At 48.3% G+C, this 24,459-nt stretch overlaps 1 protein-coding gene and 1 long non-coding RNA gene across 16 annotated transcripts in view; one reads left to right on the top strand and one right to left on the bottom strand.

Annotated features, from left to right (window-relative positions):
• The window catches only part of CAMTA1 (calmodulin binding transcription activator 1), a 286,114-nt gene that overhangs the window by 227,665 nt on the left and 33,990 nt on the right, over positions 1 to 24,459 (top strand). For 13 of the 15 annotated variants that reach the window (XM_061351579.1, XM_061351580.1, XM_061351587.1 and 10 more), the window contains 5 exons: positions 2,036 to 2,189; positions 11,727 to 11,867; positions 14,163 to 16,018; positions 18,505 to 18,631; positions 19,381 to 19,515. In XM_061351579.1, the coding sequence (XP_061207563.1) occupies positions 2,036 to 2,189; positions 11,727 to 11,867; positions 14,163 to 16,018; positions 18,505 to 18,631; positions 19,381 to 19,515 (2,413 nt within the window). Of the gene's footprint in view, positions 1 to 2,035; positions 2,190 to 11,726; positions 11,868 to 14,162; positions 16,019 to 17,966; positions 18,106 to 18,504; positions 18,632 to 19,380; positions 19,516 to 24,459 lie in introns of those variants that run through there. The other 2 variants (XM_061351590.1, XM_061351593.1) reach the window with 2 other exon arrangements.
• LOC133211326 (uncharacterized) lies at positions 11,741 to 14,218 on the bottom strand. The gene is made up of 4 exons (XR_009725178.1): positions 14,111 to 14,218; positions 13,222 to 13,359; positions 12,566 to 12,816; positions 11,741 to 11,875 (listed from the first exon to the last, which is right to left on the bottom strand). It is a non-coding gene; the product is annotated as an uncharacterized LOC133211326 (long non-coding RNA).

The raw sequence follows: 24,459 nt of genomic DNA, 5'->3' as shown, positions 1-24,459 counted from the left end.
ATTTCTCTTGTTCTGCTGGTAGGTCTCCAAAAGGAAATAGTGATTCTCTGCTGATGTAGAGTTGTCCAAAACATGCGTGTTCTCTTCATTCGTGTTAAAACATCTAAGTTCTCCAGGTAGATGGGCATTCGTGAGACTTGCCAGTCTGAGGTCAGCTTCTGGATGTAGACATAAGGAGCAAACCTCTTGATTTTGTGTTTATTTTATATGCTTTGATTTATCAGAAGTATAAACTCCAGTGCCAGTCTGCTGCTGAGGTCCATGTGCTACTGCTGCCATGAGCCCCATCGCCCTAACGTGCCTGGTGACAATCAGGCACTGTCAGGCTGTGACAAGCACAGTTAATCTGAACTGAAGGAAGCAGCATCTGCGGATCAGCAGAAGGCAAATGTGGCACCATGTGTGTGCTGACCACAGGATTTGGGGTGGAAAGAGAGGATGTGGTGTTCTCCTGTGTCCTCCTCAAGTTGTCTCTCATCTGGGGCAGATGTGCCCTGTGAAACAGAAGGTTTGGAACACACAAAGATTGAAGATAAAAGGGGACTCTTGAGAACAGATCTGATGGTTTGCTTTGCTTTAGCACTTTCCAGAACGACTCCGGAATAGGTTGTTAGCAGTTCCTCACTAGTTTCCTTGCCTCTTCCCTGTGCAATGCAACTTTTATCTTCTGGGAGATACTGCAGTCTCAGAATCTGCACTGAGAATCGCCCACTTGCAGTTTGCATCAGTAAAGGGGGGAAAATGCAAGTTTCTGCTTGCATATCTTCCTCATTTAAAAGACAGCTTCTCCAGATAAAGGGACATCTCAGGGTGCAGAATGAGGGATGGAACTCTCAGAGCTGTGTGTTTTACCTGTAGCAGGTTACCTTCCCCTGGTCTTCCTTTAGGGCAAGTGTCCATGGGCTGCTCCAGCCTTCTGCGGGTTTCGTAAGCAAGCACTCCCATTAGCACAACCTTTGCAAATGAATGACGGCTCGCCTTCCCTCTCCCACTCAGAGCAGGGCTCTAGCAGCATTAATGAAACATTAGAGTTTTAATTACACCATTATCCTATTTATTTTTATAAATAATTCCCAAGCAGTCATTAAGTTTGTGAACTTCGGAGTAAACGACTTAAGGGAGAGAGATCAGCTTCTCCATCTCGTTATTATCTATTGTACAATCTCGCTGGGATGCTGTTGGGGAAAGTAGCCGAGTTGTTGCTGTTGCTGTTGTTAAGATGATTCATTTACTCACAGGGTGGTAGCACACTGCTCAGCTCCCGACTTGAAGCGGCTGTGTCAGTGGGACGGCGCCGCAGTGCGTCAAAGCCAGCTCCATCCCTGTCTCAGGCCCCAGACAGCGGTGCATGGGGGGAGAGGGGAGCATTACCCAGCCCTGCAGGAGCCTTGCAGTCGTTCTGCAGCACTTCTGCAAAGGACGCAGTCTCTTGCAGCCCTGACCTTCTGCAGCTTGCTGCTTTCCTTGCAGAGCTGCAGGGTCTTCGCAAGACAAGGAGTGTTGGGATGTGTGGGAAGAGCCCATCCTTGGGGCACTCTGAGCCTCCTTGCCTCTTCCCTCCCTCTTTCTGCTACTATAGAGAAAGCATGGCTGTTATTGATGTTCCAGGGTGAATTCCCACTTAATCGAAGTAGCTTTATGTGGACCAGAGCTGACAAAAGCATTGGCTCAAATGGACTGCAGGTCCCTTAAACCAAAGCAAATTACCTGGTGTTTGTTGCAACGGCTGATTGCAGAGCTCCTGCAGGTCTTCAGTGTTTTATGGGCTGGAGGAAAGGTTCACCCTGAGCACACAAGGGGAGCAAGGGATTTGCAAGCAAAGGGCACTTAGGATGGGAGGAAGCTGTGTGCAAGCTCTGTTGTGCGTCCTCTTAAAGGACAGCTCTGATCTTGGGAAGATGTGGTCCATACTGGGATCTAATTACGGTGCTTTATGGCAGGTTTAGGAGAACATTATGAGGCTTTCCTAGTTCTAATTAGGAGGATGAATACAGAGAGGCCCAGTGGTGTAACTTTTGCTGTGCTCTCTCTGCAGAACCCAGACATCGTGTTGGTGCACTACCTGAATGTCCCTGCCATCGAGGACTGCGGCAAGCCGTGCGGCCCCATCTTGTGCTCGATAAACACAGACAAGAAGGAATGGGCAAAGTGGACAAAAGAGGAGCTCATCGGGCAGCTCAAGCCCATGTGTGAGTATCTGCTGGAGGCTCTGCTGCTCTTTGGCTTTATGAAGGGTTAGAGAACGATGTCTCACTGCCACCAACTGCCCCTGTGAAGGAGTCATTTGTCAAACTCACCTTGCACTGCATGCGCTGTCTTTCTCCCAGTGTTCAACACTTCTGGAATGCATGGGCTGAGGGCTGCCCAGGCTGGCCCAAAACAGGTCCTGGTCCAGAAAAGGTCCCTTCCACACACTATAAAAACTGTGCCTTTGGTCTTACGCTTCCAAAGCCTTTTGTAAGCACATAGTCATCTGCAAGGAGCCTTTGTATTATTAGGTAGGTTTCCCCCAGGGGCACTCCATGTTTGTGTCAGATGGGAAGGGGTTGCTGTTGCTCAGATGGGCTCTGGAGCTGGGTGCCTCAGGGTGGGTGTCGTTTACCACTGTTCTTTGCAGTGTAGTAAGAGGGCCACTTCGGTGTGTGCAGTGATGAGGAGGTTTGCTCTGCAAACAGACCTCTGTGCATCTGCCTTGGACTGTGTTTTCCTTCACATCACAGCTACGGTGTGTATCTTCCCCTGGAGAGCAGGTCCCAGTGTGCGTGCAAACATCTTTTGTGCAGTGAAAGACAGGTTTGGTGCAATGTGGGTCTGTAAGAAGGAGAAAATTAACCACAAGAGCCACAATACCCAATGTAGGTGCTTGCATCTGAGTCAGCAAACCCCAGGTCTGCTTTCCACCCTCACCCCTGCCCCAGCCAGACGCTGGTGTCGTGCCCAGCTCTCTGTAATGAGAGGTCAGAGCCGTGAAGTCCATTCTGATGTGTCTCAACCATCAGAGGGGGCTCAGTGTCGCGTTGTGCTGAGCACAGCATTAGTGGTCCAGGTTTGCATCACTCCTTTGTTGCATCCTGAGCAATGCAGCCCCATGTAGTCCTTTTCCATGTAAAGCTGGGGGGGTGGAGGGCAGGGAGGGGGCAGAAGACAAGCACAAGAGAAGAGAGAACATGACACATTTGCTAAACAGAGTATTGCCCCCGGGACCAATAACCTTAGACAGAGATCCAGGATGCTGAAGGTGTAGCTGAGGCTGGACAAGTACCTTACCATTAAACAGGAGGGAAGTGGCAGCCTGTTAAAAAATCTGCAGTGCATCAAGAAAATGATGTGAAAACTGCAACGAACTCCCCATAAATTTAATAACACTTGGCTCTTTTATGTCTCAGGAGGGAAGAGTGAAACTCTGCGCAATTATTCAGAGTATATATGCATGTACACGTCTCTGTTTATGGGTACATATCCTGGGAAACGCATCCTTAGAAATGGAGCTCAAATAAAAGCTTTGGATGCTGCTCAGACCTCGGAAACAAAGAGGACATGGATAACCGTGTCTGGGGAGCGCAGAGGGGCACTGCTCGCCAAGAAGCCATCAGATTTGGTTCCAGTATTGCGTGTGCCATTAAATCCTGTAGCCAAGCACATTAGTTTCATCACATTTTTGCATTAATCACATTCTTTCACAGACTTCGCAGTTTGATTGCCTCATGTTTCCAAATTTCTCTGCCCTAAAGCAGATTTGTCAGTGACTTAATCAGAGCGTTGGGCATGGTGTCACTGGGGAAGCGACAGTCTCACCCTTTTGCCTCTTCCATTCTGGGGTTCTCCTACATGTGATTCCTCTGGGCTCGGAAGCTGTGAGAGGGTTTTTTGGTGATTCTCTGGTTTTCTTGGTTGCTGTTTTTAGTGTTTCAGACAAGTTAGTGCTGATACAGCCAGGCTGTTCCTGCAGGGAGGCTTGAGCATCCTGTTTCATTCCAAACTGGGAGAAGCCAATTCCCATTCTACCTTTGGGGACAATGCAGAGGGCAGTGTCCAGGTCTCAACTGGCTGAGTACAAGTGCTGTTTGTTCAAGCCCTCCTCAGCCTGGACCACAGTCAGATATTAAAGCTTTTGACCCCTGTCAGGTATTAAAGCTTTTGTATCAGAATCTGGGCTAACAGAGCGTCTGTGGTGCGGCAGCCAAAGGCTGGGAACATGTTCTCTTGGCCGTGTGTGCCTGGAGAACTGCAAGTGATGTGGCAGATGGCTGGCAGAGAGAGAGGCATCAGTCTGAGAGCCCGAGCCAGACAGATACATCAAACTGGTTTTCCTGAAACGCAGAGAGCCCCTGCCTGGGATGAGCAGGAATCTGCTCACATTGCCCGCATCCGTAACTCACCCTGCTCCTTCTTCCTTCCCTGCTGCATCATCCCAAAGTCAGTCCAGGCCTCAGAAGGCATCTGGGACAAGCACAGGACCCGGGTACCAGACTGTGTCACCTCTGTGGGCAGAGCAGCGTGCTGAGGTCTGGGATGCTGAGAGGGGGCTCCTGCTGTCCTGGTTAGAAGGAGACCTCTGCAGAGGTGGTTTTTCCTAATGCCCTGACTGTGCTTATGCTTATGGTTATGGATGAGAAGATGCCTTTTCAGGGTGGCCACAGAGCTCTGAGAGCTTCATGGAAACACCATTAACTTGTCCTAGCAGAGCTGCTCTGTGAGCTAATTCAGAGACTGAAATTAGCCCATTTGAGCATCCATAGAAGGTAAATAGTTGATGCGGATGCTCCGAGGGTTTGGGGTTTCATCAGCATCTCCAGCTGAGACTGTACATAATGAACTGATCAGCCTGACTTCAGTTTTCACAGCTTTGGGTTTCTGGTTTAGTTCTGATGTATTTGTTACCTGCATTCATGCTGGGACATCCATGACCTCCTGATTGTCCTTTCTGGACTATCACTGGTGGCTTCTCAGGCCTCAGTTCCGCAGTCCTTGAGACTGAATCAGACGAGCCTGGAAGAGCTCTGGATTCATGACCTCCAGCAGGATGAGTCCCCTCTCCTTTCAGGCTAGGAGATAGGGCACCGTGTCTTAGTCATAGGCATGCTTAGGGAGCACACAGAGGGCTGTGAAGCCTCCACTGAAACATGCTGCTTCTGCTGGCAGAGCTGCGATAATCTGTGTGTCAGCAGCATCCTAACTAGTTGTCTGAATCAAGCGGGTCATCGTGTGCATTGCTCCTGTCTGAGTGCAGCTTTTGGGGACATTTGTGCAAAGTGAACAGTGATAATACATGGAAATTGTACAGGACCATCATCTGAGACACCTGTGAGTCATTTCAGGATGCCTGCTATGAAAAATGTGTCTCAATTTGGCCTTGCTTTCCCTTTCCCCCCCTTTTGTGCCCTGTTACAGTCTTGCTTTGAGATTTCTGTGAACAGATTTGCAGATGTCCTTAGAGGCATCTGGTGGTAAAATCAAACCGCAGCGGCCGAATCCAGCACAGCAGAATTCTGTGTATGAGCTCCATATGATCAGCAAATTGCGGCCAGCTCATGTTGGGGGTTTCTCCAAATCATCCCCTTTCGGCTTTCTCATCCCTCAGCTGGCAAAGTCTGAGTTACAGGCTCACAGCTGGTGCTCCTTGGTTCAGGTCCATTGTAATTAAGCACTTTCGTTTGGGGGGAAAAAGAAGCTTTTCTTCATTCCTCTGCTGCCTGGAAGCTGATTGCTCCCACCACAGCTGGGGATGCTGGGGCTTCACATGGCACCCAGCACACTCAATACCTTTGGGCATAGGCGGTGGTCCTGTCTGGAGTCACCAATTCAGTCTGTGTAAGTGAAACCATCGGGGATCTTGGAGCTCACCTGAAACAGCATCCCTGTTGTCACAGCTGGAGAGGGCTTTAAATCCTCCTAACCCAGAGCAAAGTCTGAACAGCAGAGATGTGCTTCAATTGAAGAATCGATTGTTGGGTATTTTTATCTCGGCTTAAATTTACATTCAGTTTCAGTGATTGTGGGTGAGGTTTGGGGTTTATAAACTTAAGATCAGTTGCACAAACCTGCCCCATGGGATGATTTTTACCGTTCCCCAACCTGTTTGTCAGAGCTGCAAAGTGGAACTGAAGTTTGCCAGCTCAGCACCAGCTGAGGGCCAGGCAAAAAGTGACTGAGTCTGTGGAAGAGTTTGGGTTTAGTAATGCAGGTGTCCAGTTTTGGACAGGTTCTGATACCCCAGTGGCCACTTGGACTTTGAGTACCTCCCATTCACATCCGCAGCGGAGCCAGGATCAGCCACCTGCTCCATTCCCATCCTCTCACCACGGTGCAGGCTTTCAACTGCAACTGGAGATACCCCAGTGAGATAATCCCAGCAGCTGAATCCGAGCGTTGACAGCAGTACAGTATGAGCTGGACTGTTGGCAGTGATGGGAATTAACTTGAGGAGAGTGAAACCAGTTCCCCCTGGAAGCTGGGTATTGAACCAGGTGCAGCAATGGCAGAACTGAGGATGCCACGGGCACACCAGCCCTTGTTTTCTGTGCCTCCCCTCTTAGCATTCAGCTCTGCTAACAGACTCAAGGCTGTGGCCTCTCTCCGTGGCATCTCACTGGGATGCTGTAAGGTTATAACCAGAGACCCTGTGGTGCAGCCCCAGCCCGGGAGGGGCTGGGAGGCCGGTGGCAGGCCGGGAATGCTGGGCTTTCTCCTGTGCTAATGAAGTTTTGTCTTTTTTTCCCAAAATCGCCCAAAGGGAGGCTTTTGCCGGAAAAAAATGGGGGAAAAAAATAGCTCAAACACGGGATGTTCCTGCGCGGCCGCGGAGCCGGCGGGCGCCGGGACCTGCGCGCGTTCCTTATCCCATGGCGCCACCTGGCGGCGGCCGGGCCGGTGCCGATCCCGGCGGGATGGAGGTGGCCGGGTACCGAGCCCTGAGGGATGGAGGTGGCCGGGTACCGATCCCGGAGGGATGGAGGTGGTCGGGTACCGATCCCGGAGGGATGGAGGTGGCAGGGTACCGATCCCAGCGGGATGGCAATGGCAGGGTACCAGTCCTGGCAGGGTGACGGTGCCTGCTGTTGATCCCAGCGGGATAGCAGTGGATGGGAGCCGGTCCCAACGGGGTGACAGTGGCTGCGTACCGATTCTGGCAGGGTGGTGGTGTCTGGGTGTCAATCCCGATGGGATGATGCTGGCCAGGGTCTGATCCCGGCAGGGTCTCAGTGCCTGTGAGCTGCAGATGAAGAAGGGAGCTCCCACCGGTGGGTGCAATTGGGGCTGGAGGAGCAGTTAGTACCGTGGTTGTTCCCTGTGGGCTGCCCAGTGTGGGACTGTTCCCTCTGTTCAGCTTCCAGCACCAGCAACACTGGAATGCAGTTGGGACCAAGCACCTTTGCCCCACCACACACAATTCCAGAACTCAACAGCAGGGCTTTTTAGCAGATCAGGTCAGGTATTTGGAGTCCTGTGGGTGGGAATGGCCCAGCCGGTGATAGCAGCTCTGTCCTGATTAATGTTATCAAAGGCAAGAACCCCCCCAGTGCAATTTGCTCTCCATTATAGGTTACCACATTGGTGGCTTAGGAGAACGATTTGCCAGAGTTAGCTTCAGCTCTGGTCTTTCATGTGTGAGCAGCCTAGAACTTCGGGTGGCTGTAAGTACAGATTGCATTAGCTGTAGGTAAGAGCTGCAGAAGGCTCACTCCAGGCAGCTTCAGAAGAGTTGTGTCCCTCTGGTCCCCTCCAGGTAACTGAACCCTATGTACTTCCCGCCTGTGCATCCCGTGGCATCTGGGCAAACCTTTAAGGAAGGGCCTTATTTGGGAAGAAAGGCTCGTCTGGAAAGAATGGTATAGAGTGAAGTGTCTGTATGAGTCCTTAGGAAGACATTAGGATTCAGGCAGTGTGATGCAGCAGTGGTGGAAGTGCAGGGTGATCTTCCTGCCCGCATCCCTGGCAGTGGGGCTAAGGAAATCTGTCCTTTGTAACCAGTGATGAGTGGAGGTGGAGGGCTGGAAAAATCAAAGCTGAATTGCATGTGGATGCAAGAGGATAAATCCAATGGAAATCTCCTCCAGCCGAGCTGTGAAATCAGAACAAGGCCTTTACTTGTGTCAACACCAACGCAGTGAAAATTGAAGGGACAAGGCTGCCATTTCCAATTGACCATCACTATGGAAACAGCCTCCCGGTGTCAACAGTTGGTGGAGTGGGATGTAGGAAGCGAGGCGGCTGTCCTTAGGGCAGTAGGACAAAGGACCAGTCAGTGCTTGTAGGTTTGTAGAGCAGCCAAGGGCAGGGCTGATGCAAGGGTTTGCACGGGGCCATCCGAGATGCAGCAAGAGGGAGAGGCAGACAGGAACCTGGCCTTGATTATTCCAAATACTCCAGCTGTGTCAGTCCAGCCACGTTATCTGGTTAATGTGGGAGATGCCATCGTTGTTATTCAAAAGGCAGGTCCTTACCTGTCAGAACAGGGCAGAGGAGCAGCACACAGGGCATAGGGAATGGCTTCATTCTGTACGATACATATATGTGTTAAGAGCTTTGGAATAGAAACAGGAAGCCTAAAAATGGATGAAGTTGCAAAAAGGGATGTCTGAGAGCATTCAGAAAGGGTGGAATGATCAGATTTAAATGTGAGGAAGTATTTTAGGGACAAGTTCTGCTTTGGGTGGAAGAAACCACAAAGAGGGAGATGGTCAGGATTTTAGCCATTGATGGTGTTTGATCTAGAGTGAAGGTGAGAGAGCAATGTAGGCTTTAGGTGATGGGGAGGAGGAAGATCTCTACAAGACGTGGTAATTGTGGAAGACCAAGTACCACCAGCAGGGACAGAAAGCAGAAATAGCCGGGGTGTTGTAAGAAACCTGGACAATTGTATGACTTTCCTTTGCCTTCTAAGCTGCCTTTTTGCTCATAATCCAGCTAGTTTTTCATTCCCATGCTCCTGATGCTCAAAGTCCTGACAGCACTCATGAACAGGGACCAACATCAGGTCATTTTAATCACCTTCAAAAGGGAAGAAAGAGAAGAAAGGTGTGAGCCCGTGCTCACAGAAAGAGGGTAGAGCAGCATTAGCATCGTGAATCATGGACCTTCCTCCAGCCTCAGTTCTCTTCTTCAAGCACCCAGTGAAAGAGCAGTAATTCTCCCCATCTCCAGTGTGCAGAGGGTGCATGGCAAGAGGAATGTGTTGCTGCTGTAATGCAGCGGCTTTTAGACCCATTTGTGGTCTCACTGGAAGGGAACATGTTGGAGCAGTTCACAGCTTTCATTTTAAATTATAAGGAAAAGCAGGAGGTGTCTGAACAGAAACACATTAAAATACTTCCCAGAATTTCTGTTAAGCTTCAGTCTCCCCCCCTCTTTGTTTGTGTTCCTGCATTATGACTATATTTAATCAAACATAGTTCTACAGTGGTTTCACTTCTTGAACCACTAAGAAACAGGAAGAACGTGCATATGCTTTTTATTAACCTCCCTTTCATAATGCACTTTCTTCCCTATAGAAATCTCCTTTCCTGCTGATTCATTATGTGTCAGGAAGCCAAGCGTGACATGTTAAAAGCCATCTTGATAGTATTTGGTATTCAGGACTAACAGCTCAGCAGCTCACAGGAGTTCTTCTTTCAAAGGGGGAGGGAGAAGATGTGCGTGTTGGATGTGCCAGGATAGTGGATAATTTGCATTAAGCATCCAGGCAGTCTATTTTTTTGCAATCTGTCACCCTTCACTGGCTCTTTTTATTTTATAACCTTTATATCATAAGGGGAGCAGAAGCACTAAAAAAACTTGCACCACGTGGACAGAAACTGGAATTGGAGCCATTTGGGATGAGCTGGAGCAAGGCTAGAGAAGGACTTTCCTCAGCAGCAATAGATCCACAATGGGACTTTGTTATACGGGAAGCACCTGAAAATAATAGGCAAGGCACTCTAAGTATCCATCTATAAAGCTGTCTGTTATTGCTTAGCTTCCAGCTCACAGCTGGATTCCGACTTAGGAACCATCATCATGAATACACAAACCATGAGACATGACTCACGTACCAGCCTTGCCCCCTGTAATATGCTGCTCATCGCAGGGTTTAGCAGCAGGAGGGTGCAGACTCTGTCAGAGTGCTGTAGATCAGCCTTTCTGTACCTAGCAGCATGTGTGCCAGCTCTTTCCTGTAGCAAAGCACTGCTGAAGTAACCAGAAATAAGTTAATGCAAAGTTTCTCGGTGATAACTGCAGTCCAGTAACTTCCTATACTGTAGCCAAAAGTATTCCAAATGCATGACTGCATTTTAATCTCCCTGGCAATGTATTTTCTTCACCAGTGCTATTTGAGCATCACTTATTAGGAATAATATCACATGTGACAGAATAATGCTCCTAGAACAATAAACCGAAAGCGAGCAGAGGTACTGAAGCAGTAAGCGTCTATAACCTTAAACGTAGACATAACAACAGGAACTGAGTGCTAAGAGAGAACTCAAAACTGTGAACATACAAGAAAGCAAAATCTGTTGGGTACGATAACAATAAATGTGGCTGTCAAGCAAGTACAGAGGGACTCATTACTAAGCTAACTGCAGCACTTTAAATAGTGATACGAGGAGGAATACTTGTAAATCTTATTTACCATTATTTCTGCAAGTTAATCCCAGAAAGCTGAAGTCTGTGGGACTTGTAACTTTGCTTTGGTGTATCCTGGTTAGGGATTTCAGAATATAACAGGCAAGGAGCCTGCTTTGATAGAGTGTGACAATGGAAAAAGCAGCTCTTCAGGCCTGAGCTGCCAGGCACAGGGACAGCTTGGAAATGATGCTGTCATCAACCATCACTTCCCAAAATCTGCAAGTGAGCTCTAATGCACACAAAGGATAAATAATACCTACGTATAAATTGCTGAGAGAGACGTTAAAGGAGACGAAAGATGCTTCGAGTCAGTTATTATGGAGAAAACATTTTACAAATGCTTTTCCATTGTAAGTCAAGTTGGGAGTATCATTGTTGTGTGAAGTTCTGCATCTAAAAATGCTGAGCTGGAGCCTTTATTCAAGTAATACATGTGCATGCAGTTTAGCATTCTTATTTAAATAGCTAACAGGCCAAGGGAGTCCCCAAGAGACCTGCAGTTTGCAGTGTGTTCTGCAGTGTTACCCCCTTGTTCAGGTCAGTGGAGGAACTTGCACAGTGTCTGCTAGTGACTCCCCAAAACGGAGTCAGTCTTCCCTGCTGCCAGCCAGGATCTGACAATGAAGACAAAAGGCAAAAGGTTTGTATTTGCTATTATCCTGGCATATCTTTGGCTGCTGATTTTATTATAAAACTAACTCATTCTGGTTTCATATTAGACAGGAAAATATTCCAAAATGCTCCTTGGAACAGTACTGTTTTACTTTAATGAAACACAAGCATTTTGTTGCCTTCAGGTTACATGCACTAGTCATAGTCCTTACAGTTAGCCTAGTTGGAGAGCCACCATTAACAGCAAACTGACATACAGCAAGATATTCTACTGAGGATTTTTTCCTCTGTATGTACTTAATCTAGGAATTGCATTTGGAAGCCCATAGGTATCAGGGAGCAGAGAATAGTAAACCAATAACCATTACTGTGGCTTTTTATAGGTCGTCTTCAGTTCTGATACCGAGCAGCAGGACTGGGTTTCTGCTGGTTTTTTGCAGCAGCTTTTGATGGTTTCTAGCATGGTTTTGATGGGAAACTGATGGGAAGTTTTACTGTTATCTTTGCAGTTCATGGCATTAAGTGGACATGCAGCAATGGAAACAGCAGTTCAGGGTTCTCGGTGGAACAGCTCGTGCAGCAGATCCTTGATAGTCACCAGACCAAACCGCAGCCTCGGACACACAACTGTCTCTGCACTGGTACCTTGGGTGAGTACCTTGGGAGGGCACAAAATGAGCACAGACTTGGAGGAGGGTTTGTGGCACTGGAGGGCTAAAAATGCTGTATCATGAAGCACTGAGACACAGTGAACTCAAAGGTGACAGAAGAAGTCTTGAGGCTAAAAAGATAGAGCTGGAACTCCTGGAAAATACGTCACTACTTGTAATGTGCAAGTTCTGATAAATGCTCTCCATATGTGACCTGCTCAAAAAGCCATGTTTTCTTCTTCATCCTCAAATTTTGTTACCGAAGCCTCAGAACTTAATGTTCACCCTCTCAACTCCTTGCCCTGCAGCCCACTTTGCTGAAGACAGTGGATACAAGTCATTAATTGCAGGGCATCACCAGGATGAGGCAGGTTTTATTTAGGTATCATGAAAATACAGGAGGTTTCTTTCCTGGTAAAGAAGGTGGCTTTGTTTTGAGTGAGTCTACAACAGCAAGAAACAGCATCCTTAGTGTTACCTTTATATGGAGAGTGGGAAGCTGAGCGATTCGCTTTTCCAACTCATCTAGCCACCCTCTCCTAGTACTTTGGTCAAGTAAAATGTATGACATGTTAATTAGTCTTTAGCAAAATGTATAAAGGAAAGCTGTCAGTGCTTCAAAGGGGTTATTTTCTTCTTTTTGGGGCAGCTGCATTATATAGTCAAGGCTTAAGTAAGAATTATGACCTCTGAAGTACCTGAGTTTGGATTAAAATTCAACCCTTAAGGCTCAGCATTTGATCCAGGCTTGCAGATCTGAACATAAATCCTTTTATTCTTCCCTTTGATGTTTTGTCTTGTGCTAAGTCTACTGCATGCTTTTTAACATAACAGTAGCACTTTGTTTTGTAACGGCTTGCACATTGACACATACATCCCCAGTTCCTTACTGTCATCTGCAAAGGCAGCAGCATGAAAGCCTCTCCCTTGTTCCTGCTCATCTCTATACCTAGGAGAATAGAGAGATTTAATATTGCATTTGGTCTCAAAAGCACTGTCCTGAACTACTTTAAGTGACCTGATTCAAATCTTGAGCACATAATAGAGAAGTTCCCTTCCAAGGGCAAGGAACAAAAGATTCAGCAAATTGCAGCAGCTATACAGAGGCTTTATGTTACCCAGAAGATGGCATTTATAATTGTAGCCATTAGCTATAAGGAGGAGGTTTCTTTCCCCCTTTAGTCATTATACAGTACCATAATTAATGTTCTTACCTCATTCGAGGGAAAATGAATCAATTAAGGAAAGAAACATCAAAAATTCATGGGCTGCTCTTTAAACAACCAAAGCAGTCCCTGCACCAGAGTTTGTGGCTCAGATGCCTTTGCAGGCAGAACTGTTTACTTTGTCCTACCTGATTTCCAAGCTGCCAGGAGCTTGGGTGATGTCCATCTTCTGCTAGGCCAGTGAAGGCACCAGCTGGATCAGTGCCATGGAGGGGTGTTTGCTGGTGACCTTTACTTGAGCATTCTTCAGTCACTCCAGTACTCAGCTCTAGAAGTACAGAATGTTTATCTGTCAGCATATGAATGCCTTAGAACAAAAGAAATCCATTGCCATCCTTATGGGAGGGAAAGCTGCTTTGTGATGGTTAATGTACTACTACTTTAATAATTTGATTGGCAGCTGTAATAGATACAATGATGACAAAAGATAAGGGTCGCAATCTGGGCAGCAGGATGTTGCTAAGGACAGGAGCATGGTATGGCATCTGTCACCTCCAGGTTACCAGTCAGCATCCAACCTGGGTCTGACAACGGGGGCTGTTGTCAAACCACCCGACATCAGCCAGTGTGAAGAGCTGAGCATCTTCACGCTGTGTCACAGGGGGCTGAGGTCTTGTCTGTGGTGCAGATGAAACGGGGCCTGCGAGGCAGAAACCCCCTACCACAACTGGCAGCAGCAGCCCTCCCTGTGCAGACTGTGCTGACATTGGCCACGTTTAAAGAGCTTTGAAGCTCATCACAGATGCTCAGTCCTCTCCTGTTGTCTGATCAGGGCAGGGAGGAAGAGGTTGGGTGCTCTGTGGGTGAGAGGAAGAGTGCAGATGTGTCTGTTTTGAGGTGGTTGTCCTTGCATGCAGTGTATCTGTGCATTAGAGAGAAAGGGAGCTGTGAATCTGGCACTGGTGAGAAACAGTTTTATTTCTAAGGTGTATTTTCCATTCTCTGTGTGCTCACTCACTCTCACACACGTGTATGTTCATAAGCACAGCTCTCCTGTGCTACAGCGAGATACACAACTGGCTTAACTTTGTTACGTACTGAGTGGCAATGTTGTTGTTCTCTGGCACAGGGGCAGGAAGCAGTGTGCATCACAAGTGTAACAGTGCCAAACATCGCATCATATCACCAAAGGTTGAACCAAGGACAGGTGGGTACAGCGCTCATTCAGAGGTACAAAATAACGATGTCTCTGAAGGCAAGAACGAGCACAGCCACGGCAAGGCCTCCAGCCGAGAGAAGAGGAATGGCAAAGTGGCGAAACCAGTGTTGCTCCATCAAAACAGCACTGAGGTTTCTTCCACCAACCAAGTGGAGGTCCCTGACACGACCCAGAATTCTCCGGTGTCCATCAGCAGTGGATTAAACAGTGACCCGGATATGGCGGATAGCCCGGCCGTCACTGGTGTGTCCAGTATGGCTGTAGCGTCGGTTATGGGAAGCTTGTCACAAAGTGCCACCGTATTTATGTCCGAAGTCACCAGTGAAGCTGTGTATACCATGTCACCCACCTCCGGCCCAAATCAACACCTTCTGTCCTCAGATGCAGCTGCACAAGGACTGGTACTTGCTGTGAGTTCAGATGGACACAAATTTGCTTTCCCAACCACCGGCAGTTCAGAGAGCTTGTCGATGCTACCCAGCACTGTCTCCGAAGAACTCGTGCTCTCCACAACTTTAGATGGAAACAGAAAAATTCCAGAAACCACCATGAATTTTGACCCAGACTGTTTTCTTAACAACCCCAAGCAAGGGCAGACTTATGGTGGAGGAGGTATGAAAAGCGACAGCATCAGTACCAACATAAGGCAGTCTCCCACAACAGAACGTAGCTTCAACTTCAATACAACCCTCACGAAAGAAATTAAAACTGAGGACACATCTTTTGAACAACAGATGTCCAAAGAAGCATTCTCCTCCTCTTCTGCATCTAACACTCTCACCCTCACTACTGGTTCAGGTTTGCTTCCATCTGGAGGAGGTCTGAGCCCAAGTACCACCCTGGAGCAGATGGACTTCAGTGCCATTGACTCCAACAAGGACTATTCTTCCAGCTTCAATCAGACCGTCCAGAGCCCTCATGTTCATCAGACCCCTTCCCCCAGCTTCTTTCTGCAGGATGCCAGCAAACCTCTTCCCCTTGAGCAAAACACTCACAACAATTTGAATGACACAAGCGGCTCATTTGTGAACACGTTAGGAATCCCCAGTGTGAAGACAGAGTCCTCCTCCCAAACCACTTCCAACTGTAACGGCACAGTGGAAACCAGAATAGAGTCCACCTCTTCTCTCCAGCTCATGCAGTTCCAAGCAAACTTCCAGGCTATGACTGCAGAAGCTGAAGTTCCCATGGAGACCTCCCAGCAGGCAGAAGGGAATGAAAATCTACTTAAATCAGGGGATCTTCAAGCCTGCAGCACAGAACACTACTTGCAGCCTGAGGCCAACGGGGGTATTAGGAATGGCAACAATCTCCCTATTCTCCAAGGAAACATGGTACAAGGACTCTATCCTGTGGCCCATCCCAGCTTAAATAACTCCTCCAACATGGAGCTTAACTTGGACCACTTTGACATCTCCTTCAGCAACCAGTTTTCTGATCTAATTAATGATTTCATATCGGTAGAAGGTGGGAGCAATGCTCTCTATGGACATCAGCTGGTGTCAAGTGACAGTGCTGGACTGTCTCAGCCTGAAGACAGTAACAGAGCAACCTACAACCAGGCTGAAATGTGCATTCCTTGCTGCAGCCCTCAGCAAGCCAACATGCAGCTCAGCAGCACAGAAAACGGAGCCAGCACCATGGCGTACATGCATGTGGCTGAGGTGGTCTCGGCAGCCGCGGCACAAGGCACTTTGGGGTTGCTACAGCAGAGTGGGCGCTTGTTCATGGTGACAGATTACTCACCAGAATGGTCTTACCCTGAGGTAAGTCCAGGGCTTTTGCTCCTTAACGTTTACTGCCTGATCTTTCATTGCTTTGTTAATAAGGGCTCCCAAGACCTGGTTTGTTAAAGCTTTGACAAGGCTTGTAAAATACTTCTCTTAGGAGTCAGAGCATCCAAGGCCATTTCCATGTCTGAGTGTGCTTTTAATTACTTCATTACCCTGACAGGCCCTTTCTTCAGTTAGGAAGCATCCAAACACAAATGTTTTCTTTCATTGTAAAGCAAAGCGTGTCCCAGGTGATGGCTTCGTGATGCTACCTGGCCACATTAGAGCAACAGAGTTTGCTTAAACCTGGCTCTGATGCTCCTGGTAGAATAATTCCTGACCTGCACTGCCTTAATGAGTTCAGCATTTACCTTCATCCCAAATTCGCTTGCATGCACCACAGTTAAAACGGAAGCAGCGCAGACTTGAGCCAGAAATGGACAGGCAGGTTGCTTTGAATGAGAAAAGTGGTCCTTTGTGGTTTTGTAAGCCTGGCCTTGAAGTGCTGTTGTACCTCTTACCTTCAGAAGGTGTCTGATCAGGAAAAGATGTAGCACACCCCAATTGGCAGTCCTGTGGTGCCACCCCCAGTAAGTGTGCATCTGACACCACTGCATGGCAAGTTTGCCAGTAGGCGAGGCAGCAGAATATGCAGTAATAAGCAGAGGAGGTGGCTTCACCTTCAGCTGAATGATGCCATGACAGCTCCGGGAGCACAGTGTGAGGTGATGAGGTGGTGTTCAGCAGCTCTAAGAGTTCACATACTCTGCAGTCTCAAACTTGGTGTGAAAATGTGGGTGCTTGCTCTGTAGATGGAAGAAAGGCTGTCAGCATGCAGGAATGGCTGGTGGGCACTGGCAAAAAGCCTCCTGCAGGAGTTTCTGCCCTCTGTTTAGCTGATCTCTCCAACGAGTCCTTTGTGCACAGGCGCAAGCACGGGGGGCAGCTGAAGGCATCCAGAGTTACACAAGCTGAAGCGTGAGCGCTGTGTGGGCACTACCAGGGTTACCATACCGGCTGTTTCACGTGCAGCAGTAATGGAGTGGTGGCTGCTTTGGCAACAGAACCCAGCTAGGCTTCATCTGGAAGCAGTGTGCTGGGGGCATTTGGCTGTGCTGGGCTATGATACTGCTTCTGCCGTGCCTGTTTGCTTGCGTGTAAGGTCCCAAAACTCAACGGAGAAACCCCACCAGCCTCTGTGGTGCAAACCTGCCTTTTTTGGGGGCTACCATGGAAACACTGTTGTTGCCCATCGCTGCTGATGAGCTGCTGACTCCCGCGGAGCTACCTGTGTCTCACACACCCCAGGGACGGATGCGTCTGCACAGCCTCCCCACAGCGCCTTCAGAGCCAGCACAGCCCCGGGGTCACTTCTTTGCCTTGGGGGGGGGGTTCGCTCCCGGAGCCTCGGTTTGCCTTGGAGCAGTGCCCGGCTGTTGTGCTGGGGAAGGGTCAGACCAGCGGCCGCAAGGAGCTCCCTAGCAGGGTCCCTGCCCCCGGCCGGGCTCGGGGTGACTTCGGTTTCTCCCCGCCCCGCATCTCCGGAGCCGGCCCCCGGCTCCCGCCGCGGTGGATCCGGCTCCCTCGGCCGCGCAGGCCGCGCTCCCGCCGGCGGCCGCCCGAGGGCAGCACGGCCGCGGCGAAGGCCACGGGAGGGCCGGGGCAGCCCCGCTGGCGGCGCGGGGTTCGGCCGGCGGCTTCTGGCCCGGCCTCGCCTCAGCGCAGCCGCTGGCAGCGCGCCGGGCCCCGCGGGCCTCCGGGAGCCGAGAGGCGGCCGCTGGAGGCCATGAGCCTGGCACAGCCCTGTCAGGGGAAGGACGGGGAGAGGCGCGGGCAGGCTCCGGGCGAAGGAGCTTCCCTGCAAGCACAGCCTGGGCCTGGGCCGTGCTGCCCTGTCCAGCCTGGTTCCCGGGACCCAGAGAAGCACAAGTTGTGTGGCTGCTGGTTTTAGCCGAGCTCTTCCTACATCACGGGCTGTTGGATTCGCGGTCCGGTGGTGGCTCTGGTTGACAAGCGGCACTTTTCAATGGCCAGGAGGCAAGCGTGGAACCTGCGCCAGCAGCAGCCATGGTGGGCATGAGGTGGGGATGGAGCGCAGGAGCTGCCTGGTGGGAGGGAGGTCTGGCTTGCAGCGTGGGTGAGGTTTGCCATCGCTGGTCACATTCCCTGAGCGGTCCCAGTGACAAAAGACAAGCAGTGAGGGTCACACGGGCAAGGCGGACACACGCTGACTTGAGCGCATGGGCAGGAGTGGGGAACAGAGCAAGTGAAGAGAAGCAGGGATGCTCCACTATGGAATACTGTTTGCATTTCTAGTGGTGGGAGACTGGGGTATCAGTGTTGACCAGTGCCAAGGATCTGTGTTAGCTTGGCACTTCTGTTAGCCCTCATGATGCTGTTTGTCATCCAGCCATTTGCATGCTTCTCTTTTGGGATGACTTCTTCTGTAATGCTTTTCTTTTCCCCTCTTTTCTTCACAGGGAGGAGTAAAAGTCCTCATTACTGGTCCATGGCAGGAAGCCAGCAATAATTACAGCTGTCTGTTTGATCAGATCTCAGTGCCTGCATCTTTAATTCAGCCAGGGGTACTGCGCTGCTACTGCCCAGGTAAGGAACACTTCTATCCTAAAACTGCTGGTTTCAGAGCAAGTTCATAGCCTAATAGTGTCATGTGTATGGCTTGCTGGACCCATTGTGAAAGGCAGTGCATAAACATCAAGAAGCTTTTCCTTTTTCTTTGACCTGTTTAATGTGAGAACAGCAATTTAGGATCAGAATGTATCACAAGAAATCTTGTTTAGGAGTTCTGAATGAGCTTTAAAAATAATGACTTAAAATAATTCTAAGCATTTCTTTAGTTTTGAAGTAGCAGATTAAAGAGCAGCTTTATTCAGGGGCATGCTCACTGCTCTGCTGACTCTGTCTATATTCTGCACTTTGTCCTTGATGCTTACAGAATGAGAACATCTCCAGCCTCTCTGCAGAGACTTCCAGTAATGCTGGCCCTTAGCATATGACTTCAAGCAGAATAACTTAGCTTCATTGTTAGGCCCCAGCTTCCAACTGGAAACACAGTGAGGCTGGTTAATCTCTAGGAGCACGCGATTCCACCTCCTGGCAAAACAACCCATTAGCTGACTCTTAAGCTTACAACCTTCATGTTTGAAAATACAGATTGTCATTTTGGACTCCTTCAGTTGTCTAGTCACACAAATATTGTCAAACACCCCCTCTCCTCTCATTGCATCTGCTCCCAGCCTGACGCTTGGCACATTTGGAGATCCATAGGATAATTCCTAGCCATGCATTTCTCTGCAGGGAGGGCTCTTGTCTTACCACATGCGCTTTCCTTTTAGCTCATGACACTGGGCTTGTGACTTTGCAAGTTGCCTTCAACAATCAGATCATCTCCAATTCTGTGGTGTTTGAATATAAAGCCAGAGCTCTGCCAACCCTGCCTTCCTCCCAGCATGACTGGCTGTCCTTGGATGGTAAGAAGCATGCAACATTCTTTAACAAAGCTCACTGAATGGTAGGAATGTGAGTGAAAGGAGCAGCTCCTGGTGTGGCCGAGGGATGTAGAGGGATGTCGTGCTGTGGGGAGGGGCTATTGCATGTAATCAGAGATCTCTTGCAGAAATTTCTTACTAGTTCTTTTGATGTGAACAAAATGTGGCTGCATTTGATGGGAAGGAGACAAAGGGGTGCTTTCCTTGTCTGAACAGAAAGCTGATTGTTTCCCCAAAACAGGGGCTACCCAGTCCAAGCCAAGCAGTTGGCAAAAGAATCCATGTTCTCAGGTACCTAAATGTCAGACCAAGGGATGGGAACATAGGCTCTGGATTTATATGGCAACTTTGTGCGTGCAAGTTTTAGGTTCAGGTTTACCTGGTCACCGTGTGCTCCCAAAACACTTTTATAAAGGAGCAAGATGAGAAGGATGTTGGAGAACTTAGGAGCCTGAAACATTCATTTCCCTTCCTGAGTGTGACTGCTAGAGAGAAGCAGCTTCCAGCTTGGACCAAGGAGATGCAGGGAAAGAGCTGGTTTGTGTGACAAGCTGGGAAAGGACACTGCTTTCATCTTTCTTCATCAGAGAGAGTCGGCTGCGGGGGCACTGCATTTTGTGCAGTCTTGACAAGGTCCCAGCACTCCTGCTTGGTGTGAGCATTTTGTTTTCTCTGCTAAATACAGGAGACAAATATGGGAAGGTCAGGTCCTTAGTCTTCACAGATTTCATAGCTGGGAAATGAATACTGATGTTACAAAGTGTTACAGAAAAGGAGTCACAGGAGTAGTTGTTTGCACAGGGCCATACTGAAGTCAAAAGACAGATGATGAGCTAATACATTGATGCAGTTTGTTCCTCAGTCAATTAACCTCATGCTATTTTGCCTGTCAGCTGCAAACATGGTAACTGTAATACAACAACACATGCTTTGGGAAATCTACCGTGGATGTTACTTCTGATACCAGCTTAATGTCTTTAAAATATTGCTATCATTACCAAGATTTTAAGCATATGTTACTGTGTTGTTGTTGTTATTTTATACCTTTGATTGACATGGCAAATCCTTCAAACTGTTTTACTGGATAAATGTTGAACAGTTTCTAAATCAGGACACCTACATGTCAGCGTAGGCAGGTGGTGGTTGAAGGGGTTTGGGTGGGCTCCCTCATTCTGTCTGGGAAGCCCTGACAGGAAAAGCTTTCTTCATTAAACCATGCACTGGAAGCTTTCTCCATACCATAGCAGTTGTGAGCCTAGGGACTGAGGACACAACGCTGCCATTGAGCATCCACAGTTCATCTGTAAAGCGTGAGTGCCATGGGCAGCTGAGGAGGAGCCATTCCTAGCTGGATTCTGGTGTGTACGCGTGCACAGCCTGAGCTGGGAGACAACTGGGGGAGAAATAGTAAGAAAATAGGGTTTCCCTCATAGTAGCACCAGACGTTACTCCAGTGGCACAGAACCTGTATCTTCAGTTGTTCAAGGTTATCCACTAATATTAGCAGCAAACTGATGCATCCTTCCCTGGCTTCCCCTCTCCCTGTAACGTAACAGAATGCAAACGTGTAGTTTGTCTCCTCTTTCTGATCTGTGGCTGCTTCATTTCTCGTGTCACATACAAGAGAGACAAATCAAGGTGTTCGGGGGGGCACTGCTTCTGATGCTCATAGACAGGAGTGGAACAGAGACACATCCCTGTGGTTATTGTGGAGTAAAGGGAGGTTTGTGACTTGGCTATAGAGGCATATTCTGTGAACAGAAATAGAAATAGCTCTTAAAAAGGAAGTGCTTGTAATCATGTTCAGCATCAAAATTGAGTTTGCTTGACTTCTGAGTATCCTAAGAGTCTGCAGGTGCTTTTCATCTGCTGCTGAGGCTGCACACTGCATGTGAACTACAGCTGATACTGATGTGATGGAGATTGATATTCAGCTGTTAGCAGTCCCTGCAGCGAGCATGCAAAGCAGATAGGTTTTAAAACGCTTGTTTAACAACTCCCTCAGTGCTGGTGAATTCGGAGGAGCTGCAGAAGGTGGCTGTGAGCGCTGTCTGTGGCGTTCCTGCAGTTTGGGTTAGCAGGCGAGCTCTCACAATTAGAGATCGTTATGATGTGGTGATGGTGGAAGGAAGGGGGACTGCAGCAGAGAACAAACTAGGGCATTGCTAACATGGAGGGCTGAAAAAAAAGTAAAAGGACCGCTGCATTGCAGAGGGCCTTCAGGGAGAAAGCCTGAATAATTATACTAACCATGCCTTATCAGAAGCCTCTGCCTTGATGCACTGTGTTCCAAAGGGAGCACATTACACTGTTATTTAAAGGACCAGAAACATCTTTCTGTTTATTCTTAGAGAACAAATGTTAGCTTAGCTAGCTAAGGTGTAAGCTAATGTGAGTTGATTCTATCAATAGAATATATATGCAAACCACTGTCTTCTCTGTTTGCTTCAATTGCCCTGATTCAAATCCTTGCCCTACTGCCTATTACATGGTCTTGAGGGAAGGTTTTCAAGGAATACTTGTAGTCCCAAAATATTGACTGGAATTTTAAATTGTCTATAATTAACTCAGTGGAACACCTTGAGTTCCTTCGCACTCCACTGTTAAAACACAGTGAATGATTCCAGCCCGTATGGCCACTGCAAGGGAAGCAGGTTTAACAGTCAGCTCCACCCCAGGAACAGCATGCTAAAAGAATCAGCAATTTCTATCTCCCGTAAATTTAGACAAATATTTGTCATCCACAATCTCTTTAAAATAAAGATAGAGGCATCCTACATTGAACTGTGTATTTCTGGTCATATTAAGACAAATTAATCTGCTGCTTTTGTTCAGTTCTGCAGGTAACTGAAAACCTTCAGTCTCTGTTTCTTTCTTCAGGGGGCAAATCTTCAGCTGCCTGTCCATGCCCAGCTCACAGCATATAGTGGCTTTGACTTCTCTGCAAGCTCCTCTTGAGAATTTACTGTCCAGTTACAGGACCTGTGTAGTTGTTACGTGCCTTTGCAGCAACAGGCTGTGCTACGCAGGGTGTAGCTCAATCATGAAAGGATATGGCATAAACAAAGCCAGTAAATAAAATAGATGTGTATATACAATTGCCACTCTCAGGGATGGATGGCTCACAGTCAGTGCTAAGGTAGTAGGCACAAATCACAACTCTATAGAAGTTTTCAGATTTTAGCAAAGAAGCATCAGAAACCAAGTGTGCAAAACCAGAGCTCCACAGTGACCACAGGAAGAAGTGAGCACAAACTTTTTGCATGGTGAGCAGCTCCCAGTGCAGGCTGAGAGCTCATGGTAATGCCATGAAATCCGAGCATATACCTGTGCAGTGTCACAGCAGGATCTGTTTCCACCTTGGTACAATGGGAATTGTGTTTCCCAGAGAAAAATGTTTAATGGAATCATAGACTTAATCAGGTTGGAAAAGACCTTTAAGATCATCAAGTCCAACATTTACCCCAGGACTGCCAAGTCTACCACAAACCCATGTCACTTCATAGTTCTGCTACTCTTTGAAGTGCTGAGCTTGGGTCAATGATAAAATCCCACTTTTCTGAGCACAGACCAAGTATTGGCCTTTGGGACCAGGGAGCAGTACTGCAAACAGCTGACAAGTGTTGGGAGACCATATCCCTCCATGCCTCCTGTGTCAGGCCAAGTGAAGGAATGTGCAGAGGGGGTTTTAAGGGGCAACACTTTGGGTGGTTGTCCTCTGAAGGGCTTCTTTCTTTTTCAGTGTCTGTACTGTGCTCTGAAGGATAGTGCATCCTTTTCTGAACTATACATAGCCACACTTGGTTTACTCTGTTTTTCCTTATTTTACCCAACAGATGAGATAGATCCTTTACAAGTGGACAGTGGACACCAGTTGCTGATGTTCTTGCAGTTTTGTTCTAGTTAGTTAGAATATTAATGTTCTTTCCTTTCAAAGAAAGCCTTTCTTCTCCCAAAGGAAGCACTCCCACATGATCCTGATCTCCTGTGATAAACTTGGCAGCCTCTTTTTTTCTCTATGAAGCTGAAAGTTTTCAGAAGCTATCGTGTGTTTCCATAGCCATTTGACGTCTGCACAGAGGTTCTCTTAGAACAAAAATCAGACAAGTGCCCTTCTGAACTGAAGGACAGAGATCTCCTAGTGACAGATGTGTAACAAACTAGAAAGGCCTTTTAGTACAGATTTCCAGTGGGAAGCACGTATGTTTGCCCTCTCCTGAAGCCTTTGCTGCTTTTAAACAGCATCTGTAGAGATGACGTTTCCTTGGCATGGGACATGACCTCAAATCCCAGGGAGACTGGTGCAAGTGCTCCTTGGCGTATCTGTTCTGCAAGTGCATGAAAGAGGCTCAAGAGGAGCAAGTGCTGCCACAGGGAGTCCAAACAAGAACTTAAAATACATGGGCAGGCAACGTGTGAACTGATGAGTCAGGCGTGTATGGGATGGACAAGGGTGTGACTGGTACTGAATGTAAGTGGTGCTGACGCAAGAGAGCATGACAGGCAGCCTTTCAGCTACTCTTGGCTTCTCAGTTCAAGATCTGGCTGTCTTTCCCAGCTGGGGTGTTGGGTGGCTCACTTGCGTTAGCATGACGTGGCCATACCTGTGGCACCCAAGCTCTTGTTCTGGCGTGCTGGAGGTAGATGGGGCACATGTATTCAGGTTGTCTGAGACCGTACAGTGTGTGCTGCCTGCGGCATTCCGTGTTTCACAGGTACGTGATTCCTGCAGTGCCAGATGCTGGATGTTCATTACCAAAATCCACGGTGGAGGTCTGCTGACCGGGAGTGGGTACCCTTTTTGGCATCAGGAGATGATGTAAGAGAGATGTGTTCAGTATCGGTGAGGTCCTTAGAGTGTTTCCATAAGAGGTAGGAAGGAGTTTGTGAGCAGTAGTGACGTGTATCGCTCCTCTTCCACTCTGG

This window comes from Neopsephotus bourkii, unplaced genomic scaffold (assembly GCF_033783945.1).
Source record: "Neopsephotus bourkii isolate Nb327-2 ecotype Australia unplaced genomic scaffold, CSIRO-AGI_Nbou_v1 NB_593, whole genome shotgun sequence".
Classification (NCBI taxonomy): domain Eukaryota; kingdom Metazoa; phylum Chordata; class Aves; order Psittaciformes; family Psittacidae; genus Neopsephotus; species Neopsephotus bourkii.
This window is presented reverse-complemented; position numbering and strand designations above follow the sequence as displayed.